At 39.9% G+C, this 23858-nt stretch overlaps 2 protein-coding genes across 6 annotated transcripts in view; one reads left to right on the forward strand and one right to left on the reverse strand.

The window, feature by feature from the left end:
* ITSN1 (intersectin 1) overlaps positions 1-5652 on the reverse strand; it is a 217486-nt gene extending 211834 nt beyond the window's left edge. For all 5 annotated transcript variants that reach the window (XR_006207652.1, XM_042956710.1, XM_042956707.1 and 2 more), the window contains exon 1: positions 5410-5652. The gene's annotated coding sequence lies outside the window, so the exon portion shown is untranslated. The remainder of the gene's footprint in view (positions 1-5409) is intronic.
* Positions 5653-6331: 679 nt separating this feature from the next.
* The window catches only part of CRYZL1 (crystallin zeta like 1), a 33637-nt gene continuing 16110 nt past the window's right edge, over positions 6332-23858 (forward strand). The window contains exons 1-6 of the mRNA XM_007090433.3: positions 6332-6468; positions 8036-8120; positions 15679-15750; positions 17381-17458; positions 20044-20116; positions 23289-23333. Of these exons, the coding sequence (XP_007090495.1) occupies positions 15685-15750; positions 17381-17458; positions 20044-20116; positions 23289-23333 (262 nt within the window). The 5' untranslated portion in view covers positions 6332-6468; positions 8036-8120; positions 15679-15684. The remainder of the gene's footprint in view (positions 6469-8035; positions 8121-15678; positions 15751-17380; positions 17459-20043; positions 20117-23288; positions 23334-23858) is intronic.

Consider the following 23858-nt stretch of genomic DNA (forward strand, 5'->3'; position numbering starts at 1 on the left):
TTCTGCAACTTCGCTTCTAGAAACTTGTCCAAAGGGAAAAAAATGTCTCAAGAGTATACAGAGATGTATGTAGGAGTACAATAACTATAGAGTTATTGATAACCGTGGGGGGGGGGGGGGGGGAGGAAACAAAATGATGTCTAATAAAAATTAACTGGTTAAATTATCACATATAAAATGGGATCTTATTCAGTTATTAAACTTATAACTGTCAATATTGACACAGAAAGATTCATGGTAAGGTGTTATGTTAAGCAAAAATCAAAACAAAAAAACAAACAAAAAAAACCAAGTTACAAAATAATCATGTTTAGCAAGATCCTATATTTGTTACCAAAAACTGTATATAAAAAGCCACATGCACACAAAGAGAGGGTTTGGAGGGATACTTACTGAGTTAGTGGACTTATGAGTATTTTATAGTTTTCTTTTTACTTCTCTGTATTTCAATTTTTTCTACCATAAAGATGCGATTTTTTTTTTTTAATCTTTATTTTTGAGAGAGAGACAGAGCAAGCAGGGGAGGAACAGAGAGACAGGGAGACATAGAATCTGAAGCAGGCTTCAGGCTCTGAGCTCTCAGCACACAGCCAGAGGAGGGACTCAAACTCAGGTCATGAGAGATCATGACCTGAGCCAAAGCTGGATGCTTAACTGACTGAGCCATCCAGGTACCCCGATGCGATTCTTTAAAGTACAAGGGCTATTAATGGATTAGCAGTTTGGTTCTGAAATGTACAATTAAGCTAAAAGTGATGACGAGGTTTATCTTTATTTAGAAAAAAAATATATATATATATATTTACATAATATGTGATGGTTTATTAGACACTTTAAAAATTATAATGTTTATTTATTTTTTGAAAGAGACAGAGACAGAGTGTGAGCGGGGAAGAGGCAGAAAGAGAGGGAGACACAGAATCTGAAGCAGGCTCCAGGCTCTGAGCTGTCAGCACAGAGCCTGACGCGGGGCTCGAACTCACAAGCTGTGAGATCATGACCTGAGCCGAAGTCGGATGCTTAACCAACTGAACCACCCAGGCGCCCCTATTAGACACTTTTAATGGTTATTTTTCCAACTTAAAAATTATACATATTTAGTACCAAGAAATTAGCAAGAGACTTCTTTTTCAAGCAATGGATTTCTACTTACTACCATCAAGTGCAGTAGCACAAAAATTAAATGGATTAGCTTTGAGTTTTATACAATTTTATATATTCCAATTCTTCTCATTATCCTAATTACCATTTATTAAGTGAACATATCTCAAGAACTTATGAAAGCACTTTGAAGTATTTAAAGTCAACCTACTATTATTATTCCCATTCAACTGAAAACACTGTAGCATTGAAAAGTTAAGGAATTAGAATAAAGTCGTAGACTACATACAGTCAAACCCAATTTTCTATAGAAATTTTACTCCTAGGGGCATGTACGTGGCTTAGTCGGTTGAGAGTCTGACTTTGGCTATTCGTGGGTTCGAGCCCTGCATAGGACTCTGTGCTGACAGCCTGGAGCCTGGAGCCTGCTTTGGATTCTGTGCCTCCCTCTCTCTCTGCCCCTCCCCCACTCACCCTGCCTCTTTCTCTCCCAAAAGTAAACATTAAAAAAATTAAAAAGAATTTTGGGGCACCTGGGTGGCTCAGTCGGTTAAGCGTCCGACTTCGGCTCAGGTCATGATCTCGCGGTTTGTGAGTTCAAGCCCCGCATCGGGCTGTGTGTGGACAGCTCAGAGCCTGGAGCCTGCTTCAGATTCTGTGTCTCCCTCTCTCTGACCCTCCCCCGTTCGTGCTCTGTCTCTCTCTGTCTCAAAAATATAGAAACATTAAAAAAAAATTTTTTTAATTAAAAAGAATTTAAAAAGAAATTTTACTCCTATTCAGCACCCTCAACTACATAATAGAAGCTGTTATTTATGGGGTCCTACAATGGATTCTGAAAGAAAGGAGTGAAGGTCATATCATATTAGGATGAAAATGAAATTGGAAAACATACCAATTTTCTGTATTTTTTGTAAACCAGTTTTCACAGCATTATGTTGGGCTGATAGCGTGTCAAATGGTATTTTGAGATACTGATAACATAGTAATTTACCACCACACTGTGACTTAAATTTACATTTTGAGTCTCTAAGCAGATATTTTGATAGGAGCCTTCTTTCCAGCTTCACCACCTGGAGCGTTCTCTGCTTGGGAAAGGTTCTCTACTTCCAGTGCCAACCAAACTTAGAGAAATGACTGGGCACAGTAAATGAGGCTCCTAATTTATAAAATGGTCAGTGACCACTGACCACTAAGTAATAAGACCAATTTTACAAAGAAAGATTTTATTTTTTAATGTTTATTTGTTTACTAGGGAAAGAGAGCGCGCGCACTAGTGGGGGAGGGACGGAGAGAGAGAGAGGGAGACACAGAATCCGAAACAGGCTCTAAGCTCTGAACTGTAAGCACAGAGCCCTCGAACTCATGAACCGTGAGTCCATGACCTGAGCCAAAGTCCAACGTTTAACTGACCGTTTAACTGACCCAGGCGCCCCTTCCAGGCACTATTCTAATGGAGATAACAATGATGACCAAGCCTCTGCTCTTCTGAAAGGTATATTATACCTTTACGTGCATTACGTATCTGAAGGTCGTAGTCCGTTTTTTATTTGCAGCCAAAGATATAAAACTTCCTTTTTTAGGGGTTGCTGGGTGGCTCAGCAGGTTAAGTCAGACTCTTGATTTCAGCTCGAGTCATTATCTCAAGCCCCCGAATGGAGCACTGCACTGACAGCACGGAGCTTGTCTGGGATTCTCTTTCTCCTTCTCTCTGTCCCTCCTCCACATGCTCCCTTTCACGCGTTCTCTCGCTCTCAAACTAAATAAACATTTAAAAACAAAACAAAACAAAAAAAAAACTTATGCTGTTACTTAAAAAAATTTGCTATCCACTTCAGGACATGGCCTTGGGAGGTGCTCATCAAGCTGGAAACATAATGCCAGCTGTTTTCCAACTTTACTATTGCGGGAGAAATTCCTGGAGAACTTGTTCAAAAAACTGATTCCAGGGCCTCACTCCAGGAGTCTGATTCTGAGGTGAGATAACAGAAAAACCTGCATTTTTAACAAGAACCTCACTTAATGCTGATCTATGCGATCTGAGATCCGGACTCTGAGAAACCCACTAGTAGTAAGTGGAGCCATTCAGAAGAGAATAGCTGTAATGGCAGTGGGATTTGAACTAACATAAACCCAACCCTCCTGTAACTAATTCTGTATAATTCACAAATCTAGCAAATTAAAAAGATGAGAAGAATGGAGGAATTTACCAGCATCTCCTCAACGTCTTATGGCAGATTTGAATTTGCCTCAATCTAGGCATTTGGCGAAAAGAAGAACTTGAATTCTACCAATAGAATCAAGAATTAGGAAAAAAGAAATTTCTAGTCAAGTGCAAAAAAAAAAAATGCTAAGAGGGACAAACATTTCAGGAAACTAACTTGCTACCACTCATTTTATGCCCTATTTCACAATGCTTAGTATCTGAACAATCCACAGGGTTCCAAAGTACATCAAAAATTTGTTCATTTCCTCTCTTACTCAGGCAGAATAATAATAATAGAGTTTTGTGAAGGTGCCCCGTGTCTCAGCAATTTCAACAGATACATTCTTAGATAAAGAAATACCTTTTTAAAAAAGTTCTATCAGAAATGCTCCTTACTGAAGCTACTTAAAGTAGTTTTAAATAGTTTTAATGCAATCACTAGATTAGTGTTCCTCATTTCCAATTTAGATTACTTGAAAATTCCTGGGTTCTTTACCAACCTCCTACAGAAAGAATTCTCTTCAACATTACAAATACGTACATTTTTGGTTATAAGCAAACACCTATCAGTGCAACATAAATATCTCAAGTAAACTAGAAAAAAAAATGTTTAAACAAAAACAGCATTTTGGTCTCTGAGATAGACAGGTAGAAATCCTAACCTTAAAGGGGTTGGGGGGTGATTAAGCCTCTGCACCTTAAGTAATCTAAAAATAAAGGTATCCAGGACAAATACATTCCTCCCATTTTAGAGGTTAAGAGTAGCACTTCACAAAACAGCTGGCCTGCTGGGTCCTGGCCCCAGTTCCTAACCTCAGATCCTGTCCACTACATAATCCATGAGATCTCTGAGCCCGTTCTTCATCCATTCAAAGGGATTAGTAACACTGCCTCTCCGTTAAGGGAATTGAGATTTTCCAGACGCATTTGTTCGTACAGTGTTTTTATTATCTATTCTTTTTATTGTACTTGCTTTTATTACTTGCACGTTTGACCACGGACACAACAAGGGTAGGATGCCAGGAGATAAGCACAAAGAAACGCATCTGCCGGAGTGCGCATATATTTAAAATTCCAGGCTGGTGCTGCCTTCGGAATATCACGGATGATGACAAAGTTCTAAAGGAAACTTTCATATTAAGAGGCTATCAAAAATCTCCGTAGCCTCCCACCCAACAGAAAAAGACGCTAATTTATTTCTTCAAAAGCAAAGCCTTCTTTGGTATGAATCACAACAAAAGATGCCCATAGGAAATGTTATCTGCGAAGTTGTTTTCTAATCCAAAGGCAAACAGAAGTAAAGGAAGGTGCAAGCCATTCCTCGCTGGTTTCCTTTTCCTGGGAATTCTGATTACATTTCCTCGTTCAAGCAAGAAGAGACCGCAATTGTGCCTCGGGTCCACACCATAAAACCGCGTCTGTGCGTAAAGAAGGGAAGGAGAGGCGGCAGACACCGGGGACGCGCTACCACCGAAAGGAGAGCCGCTTTCTGTTAAATACCATCAGTCAGCCGAGGCAGGACGACTTAGGGCCAAACGGCATTGACCGCCCTTCACTGACAGGGATTTCGCAGGCACACGACACAGAAAAAGAGATGAGCCGGGGACTCGAGGCCCGAGGGAGAGGCGGGCGGCGCGATGCCGCTCCCCGCGAGCTCCGGATCCCCGGGAGGCTGGCGGGGAGGCGAGGCTTGGCCGGCCCGCCACGCTCAGGCGGCGGAGGGCAGCGAGGTCAGCCCTGGAAGGGCCGACCGCTCCACGCCCCCTGGGGAGGGAGGGGACCCCGTTCGGCCGGCCGGGACTGCGGATGCTCATTCAACCCGAAGCCCGTCCAGCGGCCGCCACCCCCTTGGCCCGCCGCGGCGTCCCGGCCTCCCGACGCGGGCCAGCCGGCCGCCCCGCCGCCGCCCCCGGGAGGCTGGGGAAGGACGAGGCGCAGGGGCGGCGGGTGCCGCGCCTCCCGGGCGCGCGGCAAAGGCTGAAGGGCGGCCCGAGGGACGCGCGCCGGCCCGAGGGACGGGCGCCCCGGGCGGCCATCGCGCCGACCCCTGCGCAGACCCCCGCCCCCGCCCCCGCTGCCTCCCAGTCCAGCCAGCTCCTCACCTCATCTCCAGGCGGGTCCGCGCTGCCGCCCCAGGGACAAATCAGTGCAGCTCACTTGCGGCGGAGAGGGACGCAGGAGCCTCAGCCCAACACACCATCCCCGCCCGCCTGCCCGCCTCTCCGTGCGTCCCGGAGCCCGCTAGGGATTCTCCCTCGCGAGCCGCCGTACTACGGAGCAACCAAGCTGCGCTCCCTCCCCTCTCCTCCGCTCTTCTCTACCTCCTTCTCTCCCTCCCTTGCTCCCTCGCTCCCACGTATCTCCTCATCTCCCTCCGTTGCCTCTCCCGCCCCCTTCCACCGCTCCATCTCCGCCCACAGATGGGTGGGAACGAACAGTCGGCCAATCGGAAGAAGGGGTCCGCACCTCCTTACCGCCCCCTACCGCTACCCCCGCCCACCGCAAGAACGGGAACGGCGGGCGGTAAAAAAAAAAAAAAAAAAAAAATGGAAGAAGACGGAATGACAGCCATATAAACCAATCATCAAGCGCAAAGGAGGCGGGGACTAGGACTCCCTCTTCTCCCTGCCCTCTTCCCAGAAGGTGTAACCAGAGGCTTCTGGTCTGGGATTTCCCTGACCGGAGTTATGGAGGTTTTGTTCCAAGGTTTTGTTGCATCTGTCCGTTGTCGTGCGAGGCAATAGGATGCAGTCAACTAAATTAGTTACGAAAGATTTTAAAGGAGAGAACAAGGAGGCGAAAAAGAGGCGGGCCACACTCCAGGGAAGGTGGTAGGGCAAATGGTTGGAATGAGGAAGGGTGTGGTCTTTAACATAAATTTGCATAAAACGGAACCTATCCGGGAGACTACAATTTCGTCCATGTATTTCGCCCCTGGTGTGACGATTCTCCTTCAAGCAGAGCATTCTGGGAGGTGTAGTTCCGAGTTCGGTTGCTATAGCGTTCTCCACAGCCTACGGTTCACGACTGACGAGCGACCTGCCCAATGGGAGCAGCGCCTGGGCCAGCAGGGGCGGGCTCTCTGCAAAAGGACTCCAAGGTGGCGGGCGGTGGCGGTGGCGGTGGCGAAGTTGCAGGCGGTTGGGGCGGCTCGGAGGCAGGTGAGCCCCGGATCCGGTTTCTGTGTCTTGGGAAGCGGGGCTTTGGGCCTTGGACGCCTTGCGGAACTGTGCAACCCTGGGCTGAATGGTGGTTCGCGTTGCACCCCAACCCTAGACCCCCTCGGGCCCAGGCCTAGCTTAGCTGAGGCGGCTGAGGGGCGGGAAAGACTTGACGCGATTTCCTGGTCTTTACAGGTTTTGATTATAGGTTTTATCTCAGTTTGCATCTCCCTCTACCTTTATGGAAGCAAAAGTGTGGCAGTTCCCTTCCGCTGAATCCCCCAGATTGAATTTTTGCCCTCTGCTTTCTTTTTGTTCCTATAATTTGAGTTTTCCTTTCGCCCGTACAGTTTCTCTGCCACCACTTTTTCCTCCTTCACTTTCCTTTTTCGATGAGCAATTACCTAAAGCAAGGATATTCGCATTCATGTGATTATACGGCCAGATATGCCCTCTTACGATAAACAGCGAAAAACTCTGGAGCGACGTGTAAGAATCACCTCAGTACCATGTTGACGCGCAGATGCTGACTCTATAGGTCTGGGCAGGGCCTGGGAGTCTGCATTTCTAACAAGCTCCCCCGGGTGCTGCTAGTCCACGTCGCGAGTGGCGAGGCTATGCATCAGCTCGGCCTGATACAAATATAATGCGAGGCACTTAATTTTGACTCTTTTGGTAGCCACATTAAAAAACATGAACAGAAACGCGTGTGATTAATTTTAACAATATGTTTCATTTAAGTCCAAAATTTATCATTTCAACACCTAATCAAATACTTTAAACGTGAAATATTATAAATTATTTTATTTAAAGTATGCTCTACCCCGAATGCGGGCTTGAACTCACAACCGCCCAGAGTCCCATGCTCTACTGACTGAGCCAGCCAGGTGCCCCAATTCTTTTTTTTTTATATGGTCTTTGAAATCCAATGTGTATTTTACACTGACAAGGCATCTTAGTTCTGACTAGACATAGGTCAGATTTTCCTTAGCCACCTGTGACTAGTGACTGCTGTTACTGGAGAGCGCAAGTCTAGATGGTGTATGGTTGCCCACTGCAGAAATTAGAAAGTGTTATGGGGCGCCTAGATGGCTCAGTCGGTTAAGCGTCCAACTTCGGCTCAGGCCATGGGCCATGATCTCACGGTTCATGAGTTCAAGCCCAGGGTCCCAGCCCTGGGTCCGGCTCTGTGCTGACAGCTCAGAGCCTGGAACCTGCTTCGGAGTCTGTGTCTCCCTCTCTTTCTCTCTGTCCCTCTTCTGCTCATGCTCTCTCTCTCTCTCTCTCTTTCTCTCTCTCTCTCTCTCTCAAAAGTAAACATTAAAAAAAGAATTTTTTTAAAAATCTGTTAAAGATCAAAGGGTTGCATGTGCCCAAACCCTCTGCTGCTCTGTGAGATGGGCCTCAGAACAACTTTAGAGCTTCTCTGCCCAATATGCAGAAATAGTAAAAATAGCCAACACTTTTTGCAGGGTTATTTTGTGCCAGGTGTTGTATTGAGTTCTTTGTGTGTATTTAATCCTTACAGCAACCCTTGGACGTAATTACTATTATCTCTATTTTGTAGATAACGGAATCGAAGGCCCAGAAGGTTAAAATATTAGCCTGAAGTCATACAGCTAGTAAGTAGGAGAACCAGGATTCAAATTCAGGTCAGTTTTGACTTACAAATCCTGTCGGCCCTTGCAGTATATAATTTTTATTTTCCAGTTTATGGCAGATGAAGTGTTCAGATTTCAAACAGAGAGGGTTCCCTCATACAAGTTCAATTTGTCCGTCAGTTGCAGTGAAATATTTTGGTAGTTTTACGACTCTCCATTTTTTTTTAAGTAAGCTCTAGCTCAACATGGGGCTTGAACTTAGGACCCCAAGATCAAGAGTTGCATGCTCTACCGACTGGGCCATTTCCTATATTATAAATAGTAATAAAAGATATAACTTCCCCCAATAGTATATCCGGGCAGTAATGGCTCTTGATTCATTTGTGTGCCTCTCTGAAGAAAGGGGGTGGGAAAGCTTAAAAATTCTTAGAATGTTTCACTGTGGAATCACCGTGTTTGTTGGTTTTGTTTGTGGTTAAGTCTTTTTGTTGTTTTTATTATTCTTAAAAACGAATGTATTCTTGCTCCTGTGACCTTCACATTGAATATTTCAAAGACAACATTATGATTTTTCTAGGCCCACCAAACAGTACTACGCTGAACTAAGGAGATTTATGATTAGAAAAGCAAAATGACACATACTAAAATATGATCTTTTGCTAAATATTTATTTCTATTTTTATATGTCGTAAGAAATATACATCTTGTGAATTATTTTCTCTTTATGTTGGATTTATTAGTACATATTTAGTCAAAATTACAGTTATTTTGCTTCTGAAGCAAGAAATGGTTTCTTAAAGATCCTATGGTGGATTGGAAAATTAAAGAAGCATTTACAAACAGCGATAATGTTAGTTAAAAGGAAGATTGTTTCAATCAATTGGAGAAGGGAGAGTGTGGTAGAGGTTTAGAAAGGATCCATCCATCAATCGCTTATCTCCCTCAGTACCCACCACCTGCATTGTCCCAGTGTCACATGATTGAGCTAGCATAAAGGGGAAAAGGTCATTCATCACATCACACCATTGCCACAATCAGAAGAGGCTGTCGCTTTAATATGGTCATCATATCCCCCATTCTCTTCAACTGATGCTTGAATCTTGTTTGTGAAGCCACTGTAAATGTGTATCCAGCCTCTGTATAAATCCTTCCAGTGATAGGAACCATGCAACTTCATGAATTTTCCTGTTTTAAATTAGATATCTAAAATGTGAAAGTAGAAAGTTCTTATAACACATGTTATTAACTTGAAAAACTTTTCAGGGTTTAGCCAGGTGGGAGTCCTATGACAGCCCCTTGTGTTCCCCTCTGGTCAGTTGTATGCAGCTAGTGCAGTTGTGTGCAGCAAAACACCTGTGTGCTAATTGTTTCTGCAGTGTCCTTAGGTTATATAGATTCCCAGAGCCTGTTGTCCAAATGCAGAGAAGTCCTCTAATTATTACAACCACCCGTTTACCTCCTTCTTTAAAAATCAGAGCTGGTTTTATCTAGTTAGGACTACCATTCTGCACAACCTGAAAAGTAATGACATTTGAACAAAACCTCCAACTAGTTACTTTGATTATGCTGACCATATATATTTTTTAATTTTTTAATGTTTGAGAGAGAGACAGAGACAGAGTATAAGTGGGTGAGGGCAGAGAGAGAACACAGAGGACACAGAATCCAAAGCATGGTTCCAGGCTCCGAGCTGTCAGCACAGAGCCTGATGCAGAGCTTGAACCCAAGAACTGTGAGATCATGACCTGACCCAAAGTTGGGTGTTTAACCGACTGAACCATTCAGGCGCCCCCGGTGATGCTAACCATATTTATTAACCAAATATTTGGGCATGTGGTCTGACATATTTCTTTATCTGATATGTGGATATATATGCAAATTCCCACAGAAGAGTAAGAACATTGTTAAAACTTATTTTTTTTTTAAAGAAGGCATTTTTCTGGAGTCACTTTTTTTTTTAATGTTTATTTTTGAGAGAGAAAGAGAAAGCGTGAGCGAGGGAGGGGCAGAGAGCGAGGGGGGCAGGGGATCTGAAGCAGGCTCTGTGCTGACAGCAGACAACCCAACGCACGGCTCGAACTCAAAAACTGTGAGATCAAGACCTGAGCTGAAGTTGGACAATTAACCGACTGAGCCACCCAGGCACCCCTGTTAAAACTTAATATTAAGTCACCTCTTCAATATAACTAAAGAGTTACCCATTACAATCGAGCCAGCTAGTATGATAATGCTGTGTACCAGTCCTGGCATGATGATGAATATATGGGGCCATATTTTAGAGTAGACTTCACGTTTTTTCTGTAGTTTAGCTGCTTGACAGTCAGTATATCCTTGATATTCTTAAAAAGCAGGTGGGTTAGAAATATTATAACTGAATCCTGACCCCGAGTGGCCGCAATGTTGCAAAGTTGGTGTTAGAGACTAGTAGAAATTTGAGCACATATGAGTTCGGACTTTCAGGAATTACATTTTCCATAGAGTAACAGATGGATTGGATGAGGGAAGAAATGAAGCCACTAGGCAGTGGCCCAAGGCATTGAGATGTTAGCACATTCCTTGTGGTAACACCCAACAAAACCAAAAGTAAACGGGTGAGCCGGGACGTCATAAAGGAAAAGGAAACCTTATGGTCAATAACTTAATACAGAGGAAGGAATTATGATAGAGTCCAAAATATCCTTGATGACTTAAGATTGGTACCACAAAATCTTGTTTTGGGGAAAGCTGACTTCGGTTTTATGCCTGTTGAATTTGAAGTAGATCTGAAACTCTCAGAACACTGGGTTTGAAAGTGTAGAGGTTTTATTTACAGTTATTTACAATTATTAAAGATGAGCTCCTTGAGGGTTTAGTGTTGCAGAAGGGCAAATGGAGTTCATGTTGCTGTTATAACTAAGATGAAATCATTTGAAATTTTTTCCCATTGATTTTTTAGAAATCCCTTTAAAGATCAGTATTTTTCTTTTAATTTGTTTTAATGTTTATTTATTTATGACAGAGAGAGAGAGAGAGCACATGAGTGAGTGGGGGGGGGGGGGTCGGGAGGGAGACAAAATCTGAAGCAGGCTCCAGGCTCTGAGCTTGAACTCAGAAACTGTGAGATCACGACCTGAGCTGAGGTCGGACGCTTAACCAACTGCACCACCCAGGCGCCCCAAGATCAGTATTTCTTAATTGCTTTTTTTGAAGTGTTATATTCAAGTGTTTCTTCTTTGCACCAAAAATTATTTAAAATAGGTATCTTTTTTTCAAGATTTTATTTTTAAGTAATCTCTACACCCAGCATGGGACTCAAACTCACAGTCTTGAGATCAAGACTTAATCTTGATCTCTGACTTAATTTTTGTTTCTCCAGATTTTTTAATAGGTTTATTGTGCAACCATTATAAAAATTTAAAGTATTAAAAACATAATTCTCATTTTGTGGACTTATGCCAAATATGTTTAAAATTTGACATACCTTGGTTAAACGTCCTGGTTTCCACTTGAGTCATGATCTCACAGCTCATGGGTTTGAGCCCTGCTGCGAGCTCTGTGCTGACAGTGCAGAGCCTGCTTCGGATTCTCTCTCTCTCTGTCTCTCTGCCCTTCCCCCCACTCGCACTCTTTCAAAATAAATAAGCTTATAAAGATAAAATAAAATCTGACGTACCTGGAAAAATATAAAATCTTTATGCTTATAGGGCATATCAGCCTATGTTTTTAAACAGATTTACTTTCATTTAAGGGTTTTCTGTAGCACTTTTTCACAAAGTTTACTGTAGAGCATATTTTGAAGTTATATGACACTCATTCTTGGAAATGGCATGATAAGTATTATATTCTTTATTTTATATTTTTATTTTATAAAATATCGATTTTATTTTCTGTGTGCACATATCTTTACATTCAGTAAACATTTAATAGTGGACTAAGTGTTGCATTTAGTCTAGACCAGTGCCTAAGAAACTATACCACCCATTATACCATTTTCTTAGTTTAAGAACTCAGTATTCCTTCTTGTGGTCTGCAAAACAAATAAATAGCATTTCCTCAATTTTCTTCTGACCAGTTTTCTAAAAACACTTTTTTTCCTTCACTATGTAACTTTGAGGGTCTTTTTGTTCCCACGTGGTTTTTTATTGGACCAACTAAGTCTGGAAGAACCAATTAGGATGATCTGATTAAAAATATTGGCACTGCTTTAGGGGAAACTAGGAATACAAGCAAGTAGTTATCTCCCAGGGTCTTTGAAATTGGGGTGCATGCAGTGTGAGGTCCATGTGACTTGATCTGGGAAACATGTCCTGTTTTAAGATGCAGTGGGCAGGGGCGCTGGCTGGCTCAGCTGGAGGACCATGCGACTCTTGATCTCCAGGTTATGAGTTCAAGCCCCACTTTAGGTGTAGAGGTTACTAAAATCAGTAAATAAACTTAAAAAGAAAAAAGTTACCATGGGCAGGGGAAACAGTGGCTTCCAAAATTACAACAGGAGATGCTTTGAAATCAAAGTGTTGTTACATAATTGTTCCGCTCCTCAAAAGGGAAATACTAGTAGCTCCCAACTGAGTAGAAGCAGTGATTTCTTTCTTTCTTTAATAATAATAGATATTGATTCTCCCAAGCTATCGCTGGGAAAACCTACTAGTTAGTAAGCAAATAAAGCAAGGTTTTGTTTGTCAGTACGTAACAAAATCTGGAAGCATAGAACAGATGGGGTAGATTAAATGTTACTGGGAGTGATTTCAGAGAAGGAGTAGGACTTGAGTTTCATTCAGTTCGCAGAATCTGTAGAGTAAGTTCAGCACAGTCTCCGAGAACAAGCAATGCCTGGAAGCCCTGAGACAAGGGTGACCAGATGGCATGGAGTCACTGACTAGCTCAGAAAGAGAGTGTGTGTTAGAGAAATGGGGGAGTAAAGTAGATTAGGGACAGTGAGTATGCATTTTAGGCAGCCTTGAAAGCTAGGCAGAAAAGGTTTCTTTAACATCGTACATACACACACCTGCAACCAAAGGGCTAGAACTGAATTAACATCAGACCTCGCTCAGCCTATTTTTTCTATACTTTATTGATGCATGCTACATATATAGTTTCTTTTTTTTTTTTTTTTTTGAAGTTTATTTATTTTGTGAGAGAGAGAGAGAGAGCGAGCGAGCAGCGGCAAGAGAGCATGCGAGTCTGGGAGGGAGACAGAAGTCTCTAAGCAGGCTCCGTGTTGTCAGCAGAGAGCCTCACTCAGGGCTGAATCCCAGGAACCGTAAAATCACGACCTGAGCCGAAAGGAGGACTTGTCACTTAACCAACTGAGCAACCCAGGTGCCCCGCTACATACACAGTTTCTATGTCTTGAATGTGTGTTCATGTCTATTAGCTCCAGCATTTGATTATCACATTCTAAAAAGCAGCAACCATTGCCAAACTACTCAGTAAAGACCCTTTCTATGGATCCATTAGATCCACTAAGACTCAACATACAGGGTTGGCTTCATGGTTTGGGACCTATGCAGTTACACTGGACTTTGCTGTCAGAAGGAACCTGTGCTTGGTTCAATTCTCTGCTATCACTGTCTTGAAATTTTAATAATTTCTAGAGAAGGTTCCCCGCTCTTTCATTTTGCAATGAGCCCTGCAAATTATACAGCCAGTTCTAACAAGTACTTAATAATTATCAGTCAGTCCTGAACTAAAGGATATAGGATTCTAGTTTTAAGTGACATATCTAAGGTTAGCAGCTCAATAGAAAAACCATTAACTGTAATGGTCAAGAGAAATGACTTTGGAGTGGGTAGTACCTGGTCTGGCCCAGCCCTGGCCCAGCTGGTGCTATGACACCCTAGGTATGTACCTTCACTTCTGGAAGACTCCTTTTTCTCATCCATAAATTAAATGCAATAATAGTACTTTCACCAGAAAGTATATTCAAGAATGTTCTTAACAGGATAGTTTGTTAAAGGCCCAAACTGGAAACAATCAAATGTCTGTCTGGAGTGGAATGGAGAAATAGTAATTTATTCATACAATAGAATATAGTATAACAAGGATGATGAATGAACTACAACTATAGGAAACAACATGGATGATGCTCACAAACATAATATCGAGAGAAAAACCAGACGTGAAGGAGTATGATTTCACTTCTAGAGAGTCAAAAACAGACAAAAGTAATCTGTGCTATTGAAACTTGGGATGTTGAGTATCCTTAGGGGAAGGTGGTGACTAGAAGGGGAACAAGGGAGCTTCTGGAGTTCTAGTAATGTTATGTTTTCTTGCTGTGACATGGCCATATTCACTTTGTAAAATTCAGTAAGCTCTTCATTTAGGATCTGTGAACTTTGCTGTGTATATTTTATACTTCTATAAAATTTACATTAAGAAATAGTCTTGGGGCACTTGCATGGCTCAGTCAGTTGTGCATCTGACTCTTGATTTTGGCTCCGATCATAATCCCAGGGTCACTGGATTGAGCCCTGTGTCAGACTCCACCCTGAGCATGGAGCCTGCTTAGGATTCTCTCTCTCCTTCCCTCGGTCCCTCTCCTTCGCTCATAAGCACTCTCTCTCTCTAAAGTAAAATAAAATAAAGAAATAGTCTTGCCATACAATTATAATTGGCCCCTGAACAAGACTGGGGTTAGGAGAACCAACCCTCCGAGCAGCTGAAAATCCACGTGTAAGTTTTGACTCCCAAAAACTTAACTACTAATAGCCTACTGTTGACTGAAAGCCTTACTGATAACAATCAACTCATATTTTGTATGTTATATATATATATATTATATTATGTATTCTTATAATAAAGTAAGCTACAGAAAAGAAAATGTTATTAAAGTCATAAAGAAGAGAAAAAATATTTACAGGACTATATTGTAAAAAAAAAAAAATACACGTGTAAGTGGACCTGTGCAGTTAACTCATTTGAGAATCAACTATGTTATGAAAATTAAACAGTTGTGGAATCCTTAGAGATGCTTCCATAAGTTCACAGAATATAGGTTTAAAACTTCCATTAAGTGGTTTATAAACTGATACAGAAGAATCAGGGATACGGTTTTAAGACTTTGACAGCCCTTTAAATACCACCTTTGGTAATTAAAATTGAGCTCTGTGGCCCTTGTAAAAAAATTTTTTAACTGCGTCTAATAATTTTTACCGAATAGCAAAGTAAAATCAAGCACCTCACCTTTGTGTGAAAGGTTGAACTACATTCTTAGTAAGACATGTACCCAGAGATTGTTACATATTCTCTTATTTAATCACTTTCAGGAATTATTATCTAAATTGTTTGTTTGAAATCTACATTTATCCTTTGCCAGCATTATTTTTCTTTTTTTTTTTTAATGTTTGTTTGTTTATTTACTTATTTATTTTGAGAGGGAGAGAGAAAGAAAGAGGCAGAGAGAGAATCCCCAGCAGGCTGCGCTATCAGCACAGAGCCCAACACAGAGCTTGATCTCACAAACCATGAGATTGTGACCTGAGCTGACATCTAGAGTTGGATGCTTTAACCAACTGAGCCACCCTGGCACTCCAGCCAGCATTATTTTTCAATTTTTGCTTTCATTTAGTCTGGGAGATACTTCATTTCATATTTATGTATAAATATATATGGTTTTTTGGTTTTTTTTTAGGGGACTATGAAAGGCTTATATTTTCAAAAGAGTTCTACAAATGAAGAAATAACATTTGTATTTCAAGAAAGGGTAAGAAAAAATGGTTTGATTATTCCCTATATGTAATAGAATCAGTTTTAAATGACCTGTTATTATTTTAAGTGGAACTAAGTGAGATAAAATTACTTTAATGAAATTTACAAAGTGCTTTAATCTTAGGTGAAAATGATGGTCCATATTATGGTATAAATATATTTTTTTAAAGAGTGGCAAAGGCGTTTTTAGTTCCTCAGGGTGGTGGTATAACATATAATTAGGAAAACAGAGTAATCTTGATAGTCTTATATGTTGCAAAATTAACCCAGCATATTCAGAATCCCACAGTAAAGTGAGTATTCAGATCGTAGCCATATTTCAGAAAATATTTCTCTCATGTTGTAAAATGAAAGGGGGGGGGAAGCATTGTTTTCCACACTAATTTCTGGGGTTTGCAAATTTAATTTGCTAAACTTTAAATTGTCTCTCATTTTTGACCAAGAACAGGTAGTAGAATTTTCATGTGTTGGTGATTGAAAGGTTTGTGGCAACCCAGAATCATTCCACTGTCAACTTAGGGCCCAAAACTAAGTGCTATATTTATTTCATGGTAGTAATAAGAATTTCTAGATCATGAACACAATCCAGTTTTTCTGTTATCTTTCATTAACTCCAAAATTAAAGTTAAGTCAGGAGTCTAAATCTCAAACAGCTGGGTTTCTGCCATTAAATCAGGATGAAGCTCTCAGAGGTTTGATTGGCTCTTGGGAAGAATCATGTACAGGTTCATATAGTCATTAGTAAAATCCACATATTCATTGATATTATTGAATATCTTCATAATATCACCAAATACTATCAAATCTGAAACTTACAAAGAGACACTCCCAGAGTATCATGTCCATGTCAGATAAAACACTGATCTCTTTGATAGGTTATAGGAGGAGCTACACAAGTAGATATTCCTACCCAGCTTTTGATCTAATTTGGGGGAATATCAGGAGTTGAGGGAAGTATTTTAATTATTGGTGCCAGGATATGGTTATTTGGCAGAAGTGATAATATATTTAATAAATAATATAATAGGTGGATGATATTGAGTGCCTGAGTGTGAACGATTCTTTGCCGTTAAAGGTATATCTAGCTGTGGAATAGGGGGGTAATTAAATGCCTTTAAGTTTGTGCTTTGACCCCAAAATCCCATGTGGCATGCTGAAATGTCCAAGACAGATATAAATAAGGTAAGTTAAGTAAGATACACAAGTGACACTAAACAACTTCATTTATAGCATTAAGAAAATTCCAAAATCAGTGAAGGCTATGTGTCATGTGTATAAGGATATCCCTGTACGTGCAAAGATTTGATGCTTTGAGATTATTTAGATTCAAAAAAAGTATGGTATTTGCTCTACTTTGTTACCCTAAAAATTTACTGCCTACACATATACCCATGTTGGTATCCATTCATTTTCAAAATAACTACCCTACAGCTTTTTAAACATTTTATCCCCAAATTCCCTTTCTACTTTTTGCATTCTATATTATTCGATAATTGCTTATGGCTTTTTCAATTAAATTAGCTATAAGATTTGGAGTGGGGTGTGTTTAGTTTTGTTCAATTATGTATGGCAGTTTTCACAACATAAAGGCATGTTCTCAAAAGAATATTATCATTTGGTTCTAGGAAAATCTTCCTGTTACAGAGGATAACTATGTGAAACTTCAGGTTAAAGCTTGTGCTCTGAGCCAGATAAATACAAAGGTACGATGCTTTTATTTTGACCAAAAGTCAAATGAGAGTGTCCTGGTATATTTAGTGTACAAATAAATCATGATAACTGACTTCTGAGTGCCAAGAAATTAACATCCTTAGAACATTAAAACAGGGAAGATATATAATGTGAATTTGTGTGTTTTTATATTATTATCTAACTATATTATTATTATATTATATTATTATATTATATTAGTATCTAACTATATTATTATCTAACTATATTATTCTATATTATTATCTAATAACTATATTATTATCCTACATTTTATATTATTATATTAAATATTTTATAAACTACATTGTGGAAGGCTGAGAATTTATAATTACTATAGCCTATTAATCAAGGAAGAAATTATTTTTATAAATATACTAAAAATAAAACTAGGAATCTCATCGGTGATTTATTAACTATTCTGTAGATATTTCTAGTTAATGTCTTTAGATAGAGTTCACATTCTTCTTGTCATTTTTCTTTGTCTTTCCCTCTTGCTCATACATGCATATCCCACCCTCATACAACCCCACAGTAGTCTTCCATTATTGACACGAAGTACTTGAAAAGTCTTCAAATAGTAAATAAAGTGTGGTCAAATGTGCCATGATAAAGTAGGTCCATTTACTCAGTTTTGTAAAGATTAATACTGTAGTTTTATTGGACCCTTAACTAACTGGATTATAATGCCATCATAATCTCTAGAAATCTAAAAGTTTTCTGCGATTAAGTCACATTTAGGAAACTTACAGAGCAAAGTCATAGGCTTCCATTGGGCAACATGAGCATGACTTGAGAAGTGAATTAGTAAGATGCCTTGAAATCCTTTCACCAGAAGTGCTGGTACTCCTTCCAAGGTGTGCTTTTTATTTAAGTTTATATACTTATTTTGAGAGCGAGAGAGAGAGAGTGCAGGTAGGGAAGGAGCAGAGAGAGAGAGTCCTAAGCAGGCTCTGTACTGTCAGCACAGCCTGACACAGGGCTCAAACCCTCAAACTGTGAGATCATGACCTGAGCCAAGATCAAGAGTTGGACTCGTAACTAACTGAGCCACCCAGGTACCCCCCAAGGTGTTCTTTTTAAAACTATGAAAAATTCATTGAAATCCCAGTCTAGGAAAATTATCTAGCAGAAGAAAGGGTCCATTAGAGTAAAATCAGTTTAATGAAATATTGTCCAACTATTAACCTTTATGGAATGGTTATGGAAGCTGTGGTAATGCAAGAAAATACTTGTGGCGAGTAAAGGACACAGGAGGTAGTTGTTACGTCCATAATGAAGATGTAACATGGCCACATGAAATAAAATGTCCACACAAAAGAAATACTGTAGAACATCCAGTATTTCCAGGAGAATGTCATAGGAAAATCTTAGGAAAAGCATAAAGTTGCATACCGAACAAAAGACTTTTCTGGCAATTAGGTATATACCAGAAATCCAAAAAATTTTTAAATAAAGGAAGGGTGCCTAGGTGGCTCGGTCAATTCTTGATCTCAGCTCAGGTCTTTATCTCAGGGTCGTGAGTTCAACTGCCGCAGTGGGCTCCAGGCAAAGCATGAAGCCTACTTTAAAAAAATAAAACAAAGAAATATGCAAGAGAATTATATCAATTTATTTTTCTTGCTGTTCCTAAAATCCTATGATCTCTTTAAATCTGTCTAGCATCTCTCATATTATTATAACATTATAAGTGGCAGGAACTTAAACTACAGGTTTATGTACACTCTGCCACTTTAAAAGTCAAGTACTTAATTTGTTCAGAATCTAACAAAATACTAACCTCTTGAAAAAGAATTTATCCTTGGGGCACCTGGGTGGCTCAGTCAGTTGAGCATCTGACTTCGGCTCAGGTCATGATTTCACAGCCCGTGAGTTCAAGCCCTGCGTCGGGCTCTGCGCTGACAGCTCGGAGCCTGGAACCTGCTTTGGATTCTGTGTCTCCCTCTCTCTCTGCCCCTAACCCACTCACATTCTGTCTCTGTCTCTCTCAAAAATAAATAAATATTAAAATAAATAAATAAATAAAATAAAAAAGAATTTATCCTTTAAAAAAAGAAACTCAAATCTGAAATTATGTGGCAGTTGCCCTTCTGTATATCCATCACTTTTCCCATCTGCCTCTTACCTAGGACTTGTGAGAAGCTCATATGATTTCTAAGGACATGGGAACAGAGAACCTTCTGTTCTCATTGCCTACATCCCCTCTATTCAAAAAGGCCCTCTCCAAATTCCCTTCGCCCCACCAGAATGAAGTGACTGATAAAAAGTATTTAGTCAACCAAGAAGAGTTTGGGCCATAATTTTTGTTGGCAACATAAAAATGCTAAACAAAGAGTGTTCATGGTGATTTGAATAACACACATACCTAAATTCTCCATATCAACTAATTTCTCAGCAAACTCTTTGTTTTCCTACTGTAGAGAGAAACTTATTCTGTGAAGTTACTTGTTTTGTCTTAACTCCAAAAATTAAATCCTATTTGTTTTTTCTGTGGTTTGATTTTTGCTCTTGCGTTCCTCATATATGAGAAAAGGCCAGGATTTATTCTTAACAGTAAACAGTCTTTGTCATGATTTAGCTTCTAGCAGAAATGAAGATGGAGAAAGAGTTCTTTCCTGTTGGGAGAGAAATTGCTGGAATTGTGTTAGATGGTAAGTTTATAGATATAAATATCTATTTATTTTCTAAGATGAAAGAATTAAATGGTAGCTAATTGGTTTACCAGTACAGAAAATTACATATACTTCCTCAAATGTGAAATTTAATTATACAGAAATGTTTCCCTTTTTTAATTAAAAAGAAAAATGGAACTTAATTGGTGTTTTATAATTGAAGAGCTTATTAGAGTTTAGTAAATATTTAGGGATTATGTGTTTAAATCCATGAGTAATCATATGGAATAGAATGATCAACATTGTTCTTTTTATGATATTTACAAACCATAAATTGCCTGTGTAAGTGGGCTTTGGGCCAAATTTATAATAGAAACTGTATTCACATTCAATTTGTTATGTTTGCCTAAAATTGAGCATTTAAAAGTTAAGCAGTTTGCTCATGCAAAAATGGGTTCTTGGGAGAAATAACCAGTAAGATTTTATGGTCGCCTTAAATTTAAAAAAAAATTGTTTCTAAGTTTTATTTAATAAATAATGAGTAAGTAGTGGTCTTAACATGCAAGACAGTAAGCCTAAGTATTTGAGATCGTTGTTTTTAATGTTTATTTATTTTGAGAGAAAGGGAGAGTACACATGCACATGTATACACGTGCAGGCAGGAGAGAAGCAGAGAGAGAGGGAGAGAGAGAATCCCAAGCTGGCTCCACACGGTCAGCACAGAGCCTGACGCAGGACTTGATCCCACAAGCCGTGAGATCATGACCTGAGCCGAATCAAGAGTTAGATACTTAACCAACTGAGCCACCCAGATGCCCTGAGATAATTTGTTTCTAAATAGATCTATGTTTCATATTCATTGCTAATTGGTAGTTCATGATCAGTCAATATGTTTGCTCTTTCTGCATATGTGAATGAATGAATGAATGAGTATATAATGTGGGTTCGACTATTTGAGTTTTACCTGTGATTTTAATCTATAATATATTTGACTCTTCCTCAATGTTTTCTTCAGATATAGCTAAAATACAATTTCTTCTTTCTTCTGCTCAGAATGTAGGAAAGTAAAAGTAAAAATTTTAACAGCTAGAACATGATGAGTCATTTAATTCATTCATTTATTCATCTGACATTTAGTAAGCATTTGCTAAGCGCTTGGGATATTAAATAAGACAAAGTCCCCTGCTGTCAAAGAATTTACTATCTAGGGGAAAGACAGATACATACATATGAGCAGATTATTATGAAAGCTCAGAAGAGAGATACCCAACCCTGCCAGAAGAAACAGGGAAGGCTTCTTGGGTAAGTTAACCAGACAGCAAGGAGGAGAATCATACTCAACACAGAGGATATCATGAACAAAGACAGAAGCAAGTAGTCATGTGATGCATTGTAAGCCTCTGTAGAGTTTGGTATTGCTAGAGCAAAAGCAAAGTTCTGGGCAGGAGTCGGAGGCAACATACTTGGCAGCAGACAAACATTGTGTTAAAATTCTCCTTTAAAAACAGCAGAATTAAAGATAACAAAATATTTTAATGATGTGAACACTGATTCCTTCCCCCCAAAATATGAAGCAGGAAGGTAGACAAGGGCTAGAGCCATAATGAGCTCCATATGTCAGGTTGGGTTTTAGGGAGATTATTGTTGTGGCCATATGAAGGGTACTTTTGAGGCTGTAGGCAAGAGGACTGGTTGAGGCATAGACGAACAGGCAACAGATGACAAAGTCCATAAACTAGACTAGACAGTGGTGGCAGAGGTATGTGTTCACGAAATACTGAGGAAATAAAGTCAGCAGGACTGAATAATTAACTGCAACAGGGAAATAAAAACAGGTTTAAGAGCCAGGAGTGATTTACCCGATTCTGGTTAAGGTATGAATTGGTGCCACTAATTGAGAAGAGAATAGGATCTGATTTGGAGGAAGATGGTAAGGAGTGTGACGGAAGCCAATTGAAAAAGATCAGAGTGATCCCAGGAAGACTGCACAGCAGCAGAAGGGAAAGGGAAAGGAAAGGGAAGGGAAAGGAAAGTACAGTGCATCAGAAGCCGCAAATACTAAGGGATGTTGGTGCAGGAGGGATCCAAAGAAAGAGCAAACTGTGAAAAGAGGACTTAAAAGTAGGAATATCAAACTTAGGGTATCTCGTGGAGCACCAACAGATGATTTCTGGAACTATCTTGCTGCTGTCCAGCCACAGAGGCCACTTCCAGATTTCCAGCTTCCATCTTCCTTCCTTGAACTACCTCAGTTTCGGTGTCTGGTAACGAGGACTAATAATGCCTACCTCGTGGGCTGAATGCCTACTACAAGTAGGCATTCAATGATGTTTGGGGTTTCCTCTCCTTTCTTCTTGTAACTATTTGAACAAAAATATTCTAAAGAATTGACTGAGAGGCGCCTGGGTGGCTCATTCAGTTAAGTGTCCAACTCTTGGTTTCAGCTCAGGTCATGATCTCACAGTTTGTGGGTTCGAGCCCCACATTGAGCTGTGTGCTGACAGTGCAGAGCCTGCTTGGGATTCCTCTCTCCCTCCTTCTCTGCCCCTCCTCCATTCGTGAGCTCACACATGTGCTCTGTCTCCCCGCCCCTCTCAAATTAATAAATTAAAAAAATAATAATAAAAGAGGAGGCCAAGGTTGTTGTCCTTTAAAAAAAAAAAAAAAACAAGAATTAACTGTAGAGGCTTTTTCTCTACATGTGCAGAGAAAATGTAACTATCATTTCTGTGTAGTTCCAAGAAATCTCTTGGCACCAGTGTGAATTTATTTCTATTGTAATCCCAAATCAAAGTAATTTTATGCAGGACTCTTACCAGAATCTGCCATTGTATGTCTGAGGTTCTGCAACTAAAATAATGATAGAAGATTGGGCCAGCCACAGGAGGGGTGGAAAGCAGTATAATCCTCATAAGAGTTGTGGAGTCAATTATTTTCCTTCATCCTTAGCTAAAGAGAGAGACATCCTTCTCTGTGGTGTCAACAGCCACATGACCCAGATTTTATGGAGAATTATGTGGAGAATCCAGATTTGAAGTACTCTGTTCTACAGTATTTATAGACCATCAAAGTGCCCTAGAAGTTCTTGGCCTTTCCTCGGAGTCAGTGACTTTTTTTTAATATAAACCCATGGATTTGTTTCAATAGCTAAGTAATTGAGTAGTATTTAATAACCTCACAATACGAATTGTTAATTTTCTCCCCTCTTTAGTTGGAAACAAGGTATCATTCTTTCAACCAGATGATGAAGTCGTTGGTAAGTTACAATTTATAGCCCTATTTCAAGTCCAATCTATTTTACTGTCATCTCTTCTTTTTCTGAGACAGTTATTAATGTTTATTGTGTCCCCTGCTTTGTATGGAAGAATACATATATCCTGACTTTTTGGAATTTGCTTGCAGATATCCATCAATGAAGAAAATTAGGAATTCACTCTCAATAACAGAATATTTAAAACTTTCTTTTTTTTTAAATTTAATTTAATTTTTTAATGTACATCCAAGTTAGTTAGCATGTAGTGCAATAATGATTTCAGGAGTAGATTCCTTACCCTCTAGTTCCATTCACGTTACTACTTTCTAATATTTGACTATTGAACAATATTGTAGATGGAAAGATGACCATAGTTGATACTGTGGTTGGTACCGTCCTTTCTTGACAGGACCCCAGCCTGTGGCTAGACTGCAGACTCTGAGAAATGCAGTCACAGGTCACCTGTTTGAAGACTGCTGTCTGCCAGGCCATATGGAGGCCCTGCTCTCCATATCCAGCTTGCATTTC

This window comes from Panthera tigris, chromosome C2 (assembly GCF_018350195.1).
Source record: "Panthera tigris isolate Pti1 chromosome C2, P.tigris_Pti1_mat1.1, whole genome shotgun sequence".
Classification (NCBI taxonomy): Eukaryota; Metazoa; Chordata; class Mammalia; order Carnivora; family Felidae; genus Panthera; species Panthera tigris.